The 12963-nt window shown below is 46.0% G+C and overlaps 1 protein-coding gene across 1 annotated transcript in view; it reads right to left on the bottom strand.

Moving 5' to 3' along the window:
• The window catches only part of TTLL10 (tubulin tyrosine ligase like 10), a 117864-nt gene that overhangs the window by 7616 nt on the left and 97285 nt on the right, over positions 1-12963 (bottom strand). The window contains exons 7-11 of the mRNA XM_067473005.1: positions 12219-12387; positions 10590-10708; positions 9424-9538; positions 5659-5744; positions 3953-4124 (exon numbers count right to left, since the gene is read on the bottom strand). Coding sequence (XP_067329106.1) covers positions 3953-4124; positions 5659-5744; positions 9424-9538; positions 10590-10708; positions 12219-12387 — 661 coding nt within the window. The remainder of the gene's footprint in view (positions 1-3952; positions 4125-5658; positions 5745-9423; positions 9539-10589; positions 10709-12218; positions 12388-12963) is intronic.

Here is a 12963-nt window from a genome sequence, read left to right as displayed (position 1 = left end):
CACCCTTTTGTCCTTCCTTCATTCCTTCCCCATTTCCTCCCTCTTTCCCTCTTACTCCTTCCTTCCTTCCATTTTGTCTTTCCTTCCTTTTCTCTCTCCTATATCCTCCCTCCCTCCCATCAATCCATCCATGCATCCATCCATCCATTTAGCCCTTTCTTCCCTCTTTTCTCTCTCTCTCTCTCCCTTTCTTTCTTTTCTTTTCTCTTTCCTTCCTTCTCTCTTTCCTTTATCCTTCCCTTCCTACCTTCCTGCTCTCCTTCCTTCCTTCCTTCCTTCCTTCCTTCCTTCCTTCCTTCCTTCCATCTGTTCCCCCTTTCATCCTTCCTTCCCTCTTTCCTCCCTCTTTCTCCTTCCTTCCTTCTTTCCTTCCTTCCTTCCTTCCTTTCCTCCCCTCCCTTTCCCTTCCCTTTTGTTTTTCCTTCCTACTCTCTTTCCTTTATACCTTCCTTTCCTTCCCTTCCACCTTTTTGTCCTCCCTCCCTCCCTCCCTCCTTCCCTTCCCTTCCCTTCCCTTCCCTTTTGTTTTACCTTCCTACTCTCTTTCCTTTATACCTTCCTGCCTTCCCTCTTTCCTCCCACTCTCCCCTTTTCTCTTTCCTTCCTTTCCTTCTATCTTTCCTTCCTTCTCTCTTTCCTTTATCCTTCCCTTCCTTCCTTCCTGTTCTCCTTCCTTCCTTCCTTCCTTCCTTCCTTCCTTCCGTTCCCCCCTTTCATCCTTCCTTCCCTCTTTCGTCCCTCTTTCTCCTTCCTTCCTTCCTTCCTTCCTTCCTTCCTTCCTTCCTTCTACCTTTGGTTGTCTTTTTCGTTCCTCTTTACCTCCCACCCCTCCGTCCTTCCTTCTTTCCCTTTTGTCTTTCTTTCCTTCCTTCCCTCTTTCCCCATCCATCCCTCTCTTCCTCCCTTTCATCCTTCCTTCCTTCTCTCTTTCCTTCCTCCTTCCTTCCTTCCATTACCAGGCACTCAGTCCTCCTAGCAGGGAGTGATAGCATGCGGCCTCCAATTTAGAAAATTTGCCCAGGCCTGGTGTATCTACACGGTAGAGTTTGACAACACTTGGAGTTGTAGTTTGGTGTGGCACTCGCCCTCTTTCCCCAGAAGAGCGAAAGACCTTGTTGTACAACTCAATAGGAGAATAAGGTGCTTTCGTAAAGAATCGACCCAAATCTGCACATTTCCTTCAACTTCGGGGAGGGGACAGAAATCTTCCCAAATGCAAATGTGGGAGAATTTGGGACCGATTGCTTTCCCGCAGCCCTAGCACCACATTGTTTGTGATGATAATGAGCATCCTAAACCGAATGCATAATTGAGATGCCTGGGAAACAGTCTCTCTGCTGCTCGCCAAGCCCTCCTTTGATTTCGTTTGATTATTCTGACCTTAGGTGATGCACGGTTCCCCCCCCCCCCCGCTTACTTTTTTGAAATCGAGCATTTAAAAGGCTATAAATAGTAATAAAAAGCTTAGGAAACATGAATCTCCCAAGCAGAGCAATTCCTGCCCGAGTTTCCGCCTCCGATGCAGCTGTCTGGTTATCTCCAGTGTTCGCAGGGTATTCAGTTTACACACAATGCAAAGTCTTTGACGTGCAGCTGTCTCTTTGAAGCTCCCTTTAGATTTCCAGACAAATATAATCTCTAATCTCTCCTTCCCTCATTTCTCTCTCCCCACCTGTTAAAATGCTAATGATCTGTCTGCCAATGAGATGGAATTAAAAACAACAGCCAAACACACACACACACACACACACATATATGTATACCAGGTATACTAAGCCTTTGATCACAGGAAGCTAGAAACACCTACAATAAGAATTCTTGACTTCCAAAACAATTGGACATCAGAACGTCAACTCTGGTTGACTCTGGGTCAACTCGTTGGCCCATTTGGCTCAATGATACCCACCTCTAGCTCGCAAGGTTTCAAGAAGACTGTCAGAAATATTAAAATGGTTAAATTGATACAAGGACTCAGAAAAAGCTGCAGTTCTATATAAGCAGGTGTGGTTGTAGCTTATTAGCCGTCAGTTTGAGGTAAACCTCAGTGGGAGAAAGTGTATCTACACTCTGGCTCGTAGGGTTTCAAGAAGACTGTCAGAAATATTAAAAAGGTTAAGTGGATGCAAGGACTCAGCAAAAGCTGCAGTTCTATATAAGCAGGTGTGCCTGTAGCTTAGTAGCCGTCAGTCTGAGGTAAACCACAGTGGGAGAAAGGTCTGAGGTAAAGCTCAGTGGGAGAAAGTGTATCTACACTCTGGCTCGCATTGTTCCAAGAAGACTGTCAAAATATTAAAAGGGTTACATGGATGCAAGGACTCGGCAAAAGCTGCAGTTCTATATAAGCAAGTGTGCCTGTAGCTTAGTAGCCGTCAGTCTGAGGTAAACCACAGTGGGAGAAAGGTCTGAGGTAAAGCTCAGTGGGAGAAAGTGTATCTACACTCTGGCTCGCATTGTTCCAAGAAAACCGTCAGAAATATTAAAAGGGTTAAGAGGATGCAAGGACTCAGCAAAAGCTATAGTTCTATATAAGTGGGTGTGCCTGTAGCTTAGTAGCCGTCAGTCTGAGGTAAACCTCAGTGGGAGAAAGGTCTGAGGTAAACTGAAGTGAGAGAAAGTGTGTGTACACTCTGGCTCAAAGGGTTTCAAGAAGACTGTCAGAAATATTTAAAGGGTTAAATGAATGCAAGGACTCAGCAAAACTTGCAGTTCTATATAAGCCGGTGTGCCAGTAGCTTAGTAGCCATCAGTTTGAGGTAAAGCTCAGTGGGAGAAAGTGTATCTACACTCTGGCTCGTAGGGTTTCAAGAAGACTGTAAGAAATATTAAAAAGGTTAAATGAATGCAAGGACTCAGCAAAAGCTGCAGTTCCATATAAGCAGGTGTACCTGTAGCTTAGTAGCCGTCAGTCTGAGGTAAACCACAGTGGGAGAAATGTCTGAGGTAAACCTCAGTGGGAGAAAGTGTGTCTACACTCGGCTTGCAGGGTTTCAAGAAAACTGTCAGAAATATTAAAAGGGTTAAATGGATATAAGGACTCAGCAAAAGTTGCCGTTCTATATAAGCAGGTGTGCTTAGTAGCCATCAATCTGAGGTAAACCTCAATGGCAGAAAGTGTATCTACACTCTGGCTCGCAGGGTTTCACAAAGACTGTCAGAAATATTAAAAGGATGCAAGGACTCAGCAAAAGCTGCAGTTCTATATAAGCAGGTGTGCCTGTAGCTTACTAGCTGTCAGTCTGAGGTAAACCTCAGTGGGAGAAAGTGTATCTACACTCTGGCTCGCAGGATTTCAAGAAGACTGACAGAAATATTAAAAGGATGCAAGGACTCAGCAAAAGTTGCAGTGCCTGTAGCTTAGTAGCCGTCAGTCTGCGGTAAACCTCAGTGGGAGAAAGGTCTCCGTCTGTGAGAAGGCCTCACAGTGTGAGGTAGGCCTTTGTCTGTGAAAGGAGGACTCACAGTGTGAGGTAGGCCTTAGTCTGTGAAAGAAGGCCTCACAGTGTGAGGTAGGCCTTAGTCTGTGAAAGAAGGACTCACAGTGTGAGGTTGGCCTTAGTCTATGAGAAGGCTGAGTGTGACAAGGCCTAGTGTGAGAAGCTTTGGTGAAAGAAACCCCAGGTTGAAGGCCTTGTGTGTATAGCTGTGTGTAAAGCTACTATGTAAAACTCCTGTATAAGTTTGTTGTGAGAGGAAGCTCTGCTGAAGCTCTCTCAGACTGAGGCCTTCTCAGTATGAGAAAGCTTCAGTGTTAGAGAGGTCTCAGTGAGAGAAAGGCCTCAGTCTGAGAGAGGCCTCAGTGTGAGTTGTTCCAGTCTGAGAGAGGCCTCAGTCTGGGGGTGCTTCCACATAGCGCTATATCCCAGAATATCAAAGAAAATCTCGCATTATCTGAGTGTGGACTCAGATAACCCAAGTCAAAGCAGATATTGTGGGGTTTTCTAGATCCCTCTACCTTTGCACGATTCTCGCCGGAGGGATTCGGTAGGGCAGCTTCTTGTACACGGGATCTTCTTCGATGCTCTGGAGCCTGGTTTGCAAGTCATTGACTTCCGCCTGGTTCTTCACGAGGAAGATCCCTCGGCCTTGGTTCGAGCTGGTTGGCTTACAGATCCAAATATGGGGTTCTACGGGGAAAAGAGAGAGCCAGTGTAGTGGTGTACTAGGACTTCGAATGGAAAATGTCACCCGATATAGTCTCAGGAACCCTATTATCTGACAGAATGCCTTTCCCGCCCAGGAACTGGAGTCTACATCTGAATCTAGTGACAAGAGTCAGGGCCTTTCCAGCGGTGGCTCCCTCAGTGGAATCACATCTCCATGAAGTACCACTTGACCTGCCATCTTAAGACATTTCTCTAATTTCAGGAATTTCATGGATGGGAATGGGCATTAAAACAACTCATTGATTATCCTAATAATTTGTCCTTCAGGGTGGTCATGTTTTATACTATACTCACATATATATCTGATTTTGGAGGTCTTTCTAGGAGTTGTAGTTCACCTACATCCAGAGCGCACTATGAACCCAAACAATGGATCTGGACCAAACTTAGCATGCATACCCGATATGCCCAAATTTGAATGCTATTGGGTTTTGAGGGGAATTGGCTAGGACATTGTGGGTACTGGGATTTATAGTTCACCTACAATCAATGGGCACTCTCAACTCCACCAAAGATGGATTTGGACCAAACTTGGCACACAGATCCCTCATGACCAGCAAATAATGTTGGAGATCTTTGGGGGAAATTCACCTTGATTTGGGGGAGTTGTAGTTCACCTACATCCAGAGAATACTGTGAACCCAAACACCAATGGATCTGGACCAAACTTGGCACACAGATCCCTCATGACCAGCAAATAATATTGGATAAAATTTGGGGAAAATTCACCTTGATTTGGGGGAGTTGTAGTTCACCTACATCCAGAGAGTACTGTGAACCCAAACCCCGATGGAGCTGGACCAAACTTGGCACACAGATCCCTCATGAATAGCAAATAATATTGGAGATCTTTGGGGAAAATTCACCTTGATTTGGGGGAGTTGTAGTTCACCTACATCCAGAGAGTACTGTGAACCCAAATCCCGATGGATCTGGACCAAACTTGACACACAGATCCCTCATGACCAGCAAATAATATTGGAGATCTTTGGGGAAAATTCACCTTGATTTGGGGGAGTTGTAGTTCACTTACATCCAGAGAGTATTGTGAACCCAAACCCCGATGGATCTGGACCAAACTTGACACACAGATCCCTCATGACCAGCAAATAATGTTGGAGATCTTTGGGGAAAATTCACCTTGCTTTGGGGGAGTTGTAGTTCATCTACATCCAGAGAGTACTGTGAACCCAAACCCCGATGGATCTGGACCACACTTGGCACACATATCTGATATGCTGAAATTTGATTACTGGAGAGGTTTGGGCGGCGGGGGGGACGGGGGACGGGGACTGACCTTCCTTTCTGGGAGTTGTAGTTCACCCACAACCAGAGAAAATGTGACCTCCACCGGTGATGGACCTGGACCAAACTTGGCACACAGAACCCTCATGACTTTTTTCAAATAACCTGGGCAACGTGGGGTACCCAAACCAGAATAATAATAATAATAATAATAATAATAATAATAATAATTTGGGAGGGGACCTTTCACCTTTGTATGTTTCAAAGAAGAGTTCTCTCTCATCTTTTGTGTCCAAACGGAAAGTCTCAGGGAAAAAGTCTTCCATTCTCAGCAGTCTGCAAAAACCCAGGACAATACTGAGAGCATTTCTTCACAATCCCCATCTAAAGATACGCAACATCTTATACAGGTAGGGACATAATTCTCTACTAATACAATACCTCAGAGGTCCCTTGGGCGCCGTTGACGCCACTGCCAGGCTGGGCCGAAGCCTGAAGGGTGGGCTAGTAAACTACAGGCACACCTGCTTATATACAGAACTGTGGCTTTCACCGAGTCATTGCACCCATTTAACCCTTTCAGTGCTTGACTCATGTTTTTATAATTAAAAATACCTAGATAATTTTTTAATATTTCTGACAGTTTTCTTGAAATCCTGCGAGTCAGAGTGTAGATACACTTTCTCCCACTGAGGTTTACCTCAGACCTTTGCAAGCTTGGTAGTTGATTAAATGTCCTTTGACCAGTCTCTGGCCACTTGGAGTGCCTCTGGAGTAGCCGCAAGGAGGTCCTCCATTGTGCATGTGGCAGGGCTCAGGTTGCATTGCAGGTGGTCAGTGGTTGGCTCTTCTCCACACTCACATGTCGAGGATTCCACTTTGTGGCCCCATTTCTGAAGGTTGGCTCTGCATCTCGTGGTGCCAGAGCGCAGTCTGTTCAGCGCCTTCCACGTCGCCCAGTCCTCTGTATGCCCAGGAGGGAGTCTCTCATCTGGTATCAGCCATTGGTTGAGGTTCTGGGTTTGAGCCTGCCACTTTTGGACTCTTGCTTTCAGGGGTGTTCCAGCGAGTGTCTCTGTAGATCTTAGAAAACTATTTCTAGATTTAAGTCGTTGGTGTGCTGGCTGATACCCAAACAGGGGGTGAGCTGGAGATGTCTCTGCCTTGGTCCTTTCACTATTGGCTGCTACTTCCCGGCGGATGTCAGGTGGTGCAATACCAGCTAAGCAGTGTAATTTCTCCAGTGGTGTAGGGCGCAGACACCCTGCGATAATGCGGCATGTCTAATTAAGAGCCACATCCACTGTTTTAGCGTGGTGAGATGTGTTCCACACTGGGCATGCATACTCAGCAGCTGAGTAGCACAGCACAAGGGCAGATGTCTTCACTGTGTCTGTTTGTGATCCCCAGGTTGTGCCAGTCAGCTTTCGTATGATATTGTTTCTAGCACCCACTTTTTGCTTGATATTCAGGCAGTGCTTCTTGTAGGTCAGAGAACGGTCCAGAGTGACTCCCAGGTATTTGGGTGCGCTGCAATGCTCCAGTGGGATTCCTTCCCAGGTAATAATCCTCAGAGCTCGGGATGCTTGTCTGTTCTTAAGGTGAAAAGCACATGTCTGTGTTTTAGATGGATTAGGGATCAGCTGGTTTTCCCTGTAATAGGCAGTAAGAGCACCTAGAGCTTCGGAGAGCTTCTGTTCAATCGTTTCAAAGCTCCCTGCTTGAGCGGTGATGGCACGATCATCAGCATAGATGAAGCTCTCTGTCCCTTCTGGCAGTGGCTGGTCATTTGTGTAGATGTTGAACATTGATGGGGCAAGCATGCTCCCCTGAGGCAGGCCGTTCTTCTGTTTCCGCCATCTGCTTCTCTGGCCCTGGAACTCAACAAAAAAGCTCCTGTTTTGTAGCAGGTTTCCTGGTAGTCCTTTGTGATATTATACATTTTTCTCAGGAGGGACCCCATGTGATGATGATGTCACAATGCCAGCTAGCCAGAAACTTAACCCACGCAATAGACCCATTTTGCGGGGAACGTCACAACCTCTTTTGCTCTTGCAAAAAAGGAAATTTAACGAGCTGCTGCTGAACGTTTGAGCAATCAGATTAGATCAATTCGCTAAAGCCAATGTTCTTACAACTGTCCTTTCTCCCCTCTTCCCGGCTTCATCAAGCGAGCGGTATCTATCTCTCCGAATGCAGTAACTGGCAAGCTGGGAGGATATCTCAGCTTGCATCAATTCTGCTAATTGAGCCTATTTGCATATTTCCTCCACCGCAGTATTTACTTTTGTCATTTTTCTTAACTCGTTGCAGCACTCTCAGGTGAATTATTTTGGCACGAAAAGAGGGGCCCGCGTGCAGACCTCAATAACTTCCTATGAAGTTGGCTTTTTTGTTCAAAGCCAGCCTTCCAAATTCACTCTGTAGCCTGGAAATATATTTTTTCCCCCTTAGAGGTTGGCATTTCGGCTCGGCCCTATCACTTATTCCGTTTCAAACAACCAAGCGGAGGAAGATGAAGGAAGCGATTCAAGCTTTGGAAGAGCATTCAGAAAAGAAGAGGACGCTCTGAACACTGGAAGTCCTTTCTGCCTTCTGGAATGCTCCAAATTGCTCCAGGCATGTGCAATCGATTGAAAAAGGGGTTCGAAAGTGCTTAGAAGACTGGGGGGCGCTGGCACTTTGTTTCTAAAGTGTTTTTAAAGTGAGCCTGATGGAAATTTCATTACTACAAGGGTTGAATGAAAAGTAATTCTTCCACCACCGTAACTCCTCAACAGATGGCAGTGCTGGTATGCGGCAGGTACTGGCTTGTTCAGTAGACTCTCCTCTACAGTTCCATTTTGGTAGGAAGCCTTAGCATTGAATGGTTGTGTTGTTAAAGTGCGAAGTATAGCACAGTGCGCAGACGGTCAATCAATACAACTTAAGCACTGTATGCAGCAGGTACTGGCTTGTTCAGTAGACTCTCGTCTACAGTTCCATTCCGGTGTGGTGCTTAAGACACATTGAACGGTTGTATTGTTAAAGTGCGAAGTATGGAACCCTGTGCAGACAGTTGGTCAATGTGTCTTAAGCACCATATTCCGAAGCCTTAGCATTGAACGGTTGTGTTGTTAAAGTGCGAAGTATGGAACCATGCGCAGATGGTCGAACAATACAACTTAAGCACTGTATGAGGCAGGTACTGGATTGTTTAGTAGACTCTCGTCTATAGTTCCATTCTGGCGTGAAGCCTTAGCATTGAACGGTTGTGTTGTTAAAGTGCGAAGTATGGAACCGTGCGCAGATGGTCGGTCAATACGACTTAAGCACCATATGCGGCAGGTACTGGCTTGTTCAGTAGACTCTCGTCTACAGTTCCATTCTGGCGTGAAGCCTTAGCATTGAACACTTGTGTTGTTAAAGTGCGAAGTATGGAACCGTGCGTAGACGGTCGGCCAATATGCGTAGACGTCCAGCCAGATGAGCTCCCTCTGTCAGCTCCAGCTGCAAGTTGCTTCCCAACAGGTTTCAATTATGCCTCTTATATCGTATTTGCTTTGTGGCGTTAAGAGTTCAAGTTCATCTTGTTTCGTTTCCCTTTTCCTTCTACCTATCCAAGCATCATTGTCTAGTGAATCCTGTCTTTTCATTTGTGGCTGTGGGGCCTCCGGTGGCACAATGGGTGAAACCCTTGTATCGGCAGGACCGAAGACCGACAGGTTCAAATCTGGAGAGAGTGTGGAAGAGCTCCCTCTGTCAGCTCCAGCTCCTCATTTCGGGGACATGAAAGAAGCCTCCCACAAGGATGATAAAACATCAAAACATCCGGGCAATGTCCCCTGGGCAATGTCCTTGCAGACGGACAATTTTCTCACACCAGAAGCAACTTGCAGTTTCTCAAGTCACTCCTGATGTGAAAAAAAGACTGAATCAAGTATAAAGGCCAATCATTATCATATTAAAGGAGAGAGTGATTAAGAAATGAATATAAGAGTGGTAGAATGAGGAACGTGTGTGCAAAAGGCCTTACTTCGCAACTCGGTTGACCTTCCTCATGACCCGTTCGTACTCCCGGAGGTTCATGAGAAGACCTATCTTGGTGGTGAGGATCTTGTTGTTCGGGATTTGGTAGAGCAGCTGTTCTCCTGTGAAGAAGGAAAGCATCAAACTGTAAGGAGGCAGGAAGAACTGATGGATGTTCCCGGAAAATTCTGGACTACAATTCCCACAATTCCCAGCCAATTGAGGCTCAAACATCCAAGGGAAGCAGGTTGGCTCCACCTTGGACCTCATCCACCATCTACATTTGGTGGTTTCCAAAGAGGTGGGACAATGTCATGAGCTCTATCTCATGCCATCTGACTATCACAGCCTTGTGATACAGAGCACATGGCCATGGGCCAAAAGGGAGGACAGGACATATGAACAAGCCATAAAAATCAATTGTCCAGAGTTTGGAGTGTGGGAAGGGCCAAACTCCAGGCACCAGGACTCTTGAGTAATTTATGACCGGGCTGTGGCGCAGCTAGTTAGTAGCCAGCTGCATTAAATCACTACTGACTGAGAGGCCATGAGTTAGAAGCCAGCCTGGGTTGGAGTAAAAGTCTAGCTTGCAACCAATGCAGCCCAAAAGACAGTTGCATCTGTCAAGTAGGTAATTTAGGTACCGCTTTATGTGGGGAGACTAATTTAACTAATTTACGATGCCACAAAACCTTCCAGCAGCGTGTAGAAGAATGAGGAAGTACTCCATCAAAAGCTCGAAAGACAGTATATCTGTCAAGTAGGAAAGTTAGGTACTGCTTTATGCGGGGAAGCTAATTTAACTAATTTACGACACCATAAAATCTTCCAGCAGTGTGCAGAAGAATGAGGAAGTACTCCATCAAAAGCCCGAAAGACAGTTGCATCTGTCAAGTAGGAAAGGTAGGTACCACTTTATGCAGGGAGGCTAATTTAACTAATTTACGATGCCATAAAACCTTCCAGCAGCGTGCAGAAGAATGAGGAAGTACTCCATCAAAAGCCCAAAAGACAGTTGTATCTGCCAAGTAGGAAATTTAGTTACCGCTTTATGTGGTGAGACTAATTTAACTAATTTACAACGCCATAAAACCTTCCAGCAGTGTGCAGAAGAATGAGGAAGTACTCCATCAAAACCCCGAAAGTGTCTACCCTAAGTGGGACCTCCTTTACCTTCTTTGAAGGCGTAATAGGTGTCTCTGAACTTGATCTCGGACCATTTCAGGAGATAATCGTCCCTCCGGTTGTCATAAATACGCTGCCAGCCCTTGTTCTTGCAGTAAAGGTTCAGTCTGCATTAGGAGGAAAGAAAAGGTTTCGGTCACTTCTTCTTCCTTGCCTGCCTCTCCTTGGAGGAAGTCACAGCAGCATAATCTGCACTGTTAACGAAGGCTTAATTAGATCTGAGCTCTTCAAATCCCCCTTTTTAAAAAACACTCTCAAGCGGATGATTCTACAAGTGTGTCAATGTGGACGGCTTACTAACTAATGAGCAACGGCGTCTTCCCTTTCGTGCGAAAGAAATGGGACGGAGTGATTCATGCCCATTAGAAAAATATAAAAGAGGGTCAGGCGGAGCAGTTCTTCTCGTTGCGGGAGGAACAGATTTCCTGAGGCCCGACCACTCTACACAATTATAGTGGTATTACCCCACTTCAACTGTAGTCGCTCTGGAATCCTGGGATCTGTAGTCCGGGCGGACACTAGAGCTCTCTAGCAGAGGATTCTCCCCTTCAGAATTCCTAAACGGTCACCCATCCTTGACCGTACTCTCCGAAACCTTTTGTCAATATTCTCTCTAAATAGAGTAGTGTTCCCTCGCTGTTTCATGGTTTGCTTTCCGCAGACTCGCTGTTTCGCGGTTAGGATTTAGAATTTATCTTCTAAACCCAAACCATGAAACAGCGAGTTCGCGGGCTCTGTGGCCACCGGGCCGAGGTGGGGAATCCGGCCCTGGCTGATCCAACCAGTGGATCAGCCAGGGCCGGCTTCCCCACCTCAGCCCGGTGGCCACAGAGCCCGCAGACTCACTGTTTCGTGGTTAGAGTTTAGAAGATTCATTCTAAATCCTAACCGCGCGGCCCTGGCTGATCCAACCAGCAGATCAGCCAGGGCCGGCTTCCCCACCTCGGCCCGGTGGCCACAGAGCCCGCAGACTCACTGTTTCGTGGTTAGAGTTTAGAAGATTCATTCTAAATCCTAACCGCGCGGCCCTGGCTGATCCAACCAATGTTCATGTACTCCTGATCAAGTTTTTACTAGTTATAACTTCCTGATTGTGAACTTAAGATCAGTTCAGGCAACACTGCATTAGAGTGAGAAGCTAAGCCTGAGTTCTCTTGTTCCTGGTTCAGGTCAAGCTTTAATTTTGGATTTAATATATCCTGGAAGTTTTCTATGTTACTGTTCATGTACTCCTGATCAAGTTTTTACTAGTTATAACTTCCTGATTGTGGACTTATGCTGTATCTGTGATTCTTGGCTGTTCCTGGTCTTTGTCAACTCTGGAACTTTATGAGACATTCGGATTATTGTTTGGTTATCCCCTTTCGCTAAACCTTTTTGGATTATATATCTTCCTTTCTTATTTCTTATTTGTATATGCTTATTATTTGGTTTTTACAACAGTTTGCTTATTTTCCTGGACTGTTGTGTGGTGTGGTGGTCATAGGTGTTTCCAGGCCTGAGGTGCAACAGAACATGTATTTGGGATAGAAGTCTTCCCATTCTCACTTAATTTTTTAAATTAAGCTAAGAAATCTGAAAGAAACAGGAGTGGAAGGTGATTCTGGACATTCTTACATATCCACCCCGTTAGCTCCTCCGATATAAAAGAAAGGGCCTGATCCGAGGACTTCTTCTGGCTTCTTCTCCTCTTGGTGACTCATTCGGAGTGTTGGTTTGGCTAGCGTTTTGGGCACTTTGGGTTTGGTTTCACTTGTTGGCTCCCCTTCAGCTAAGTTGTGATTGCCTGGAAGAGCAAAGGAAAGCAAAGGGTTAGTGGTGCCCCCCAAAACCCACCTTAAATCCTTGGGCCGACCCTGAAATAATCAACTCATACAACTCCTCCCTTGTGACTCGGATCATTTCCCCGCTCTGGCTCTGCTCGCTCTACGAAGCCAATTGAGCTTCACAGAGATGGAAGAGAGGTCCCGCTCTTCTGGAAATGAGTGCCTGTGCCAATTAATGACGCAAGGGGCAACCTGGTGGCCTTAAAGATGAAGCCGCTGGCTCCGTTAGGCTGGGAACTAATTGGTTTGGGAGTCTCTGAAAGCTGGGTCAAAGCGTCCAGCTCTCATATCCAGGATCTTTGTTGGAAGAATGACTTCGGATTTCATTGGGAGGGATTCGTTGCCGGAGCAGCGAGAAACAGAGAAGCTAGTGGAGATACCTACAGCATCTTGGGGCCAGTCACATTACATAACTTAAAGCACTTTTAATCCACTTTAACTGCTTTGGCTACTTCAACAGAAGCCAGAGATCTGTAGTTTGGCGAGGCACTGGATATGACTGAGAATTCTGCTACTGCAGAAATGGTTAAATGGAT

Source organism: Anolis sagrei, chromosome 13 (assembly GCF_037176765.1).
Source record: "Anolis sagrei isolate rAnoSag1 chromosome 13, rAnoSag1.mat, whole genome shotgun sequence".
Taxonomy (NCBI): Eukaryota; Metazoa; Chordata; class Lepidosauria; order Squamata; family Dactyloidae; genus Anolis; species Anolis sagrei.
Note: the sequence above shows the minus strand (reverse complement) of the source record. Positions and strands in the feature narration are given on the sequence as shown.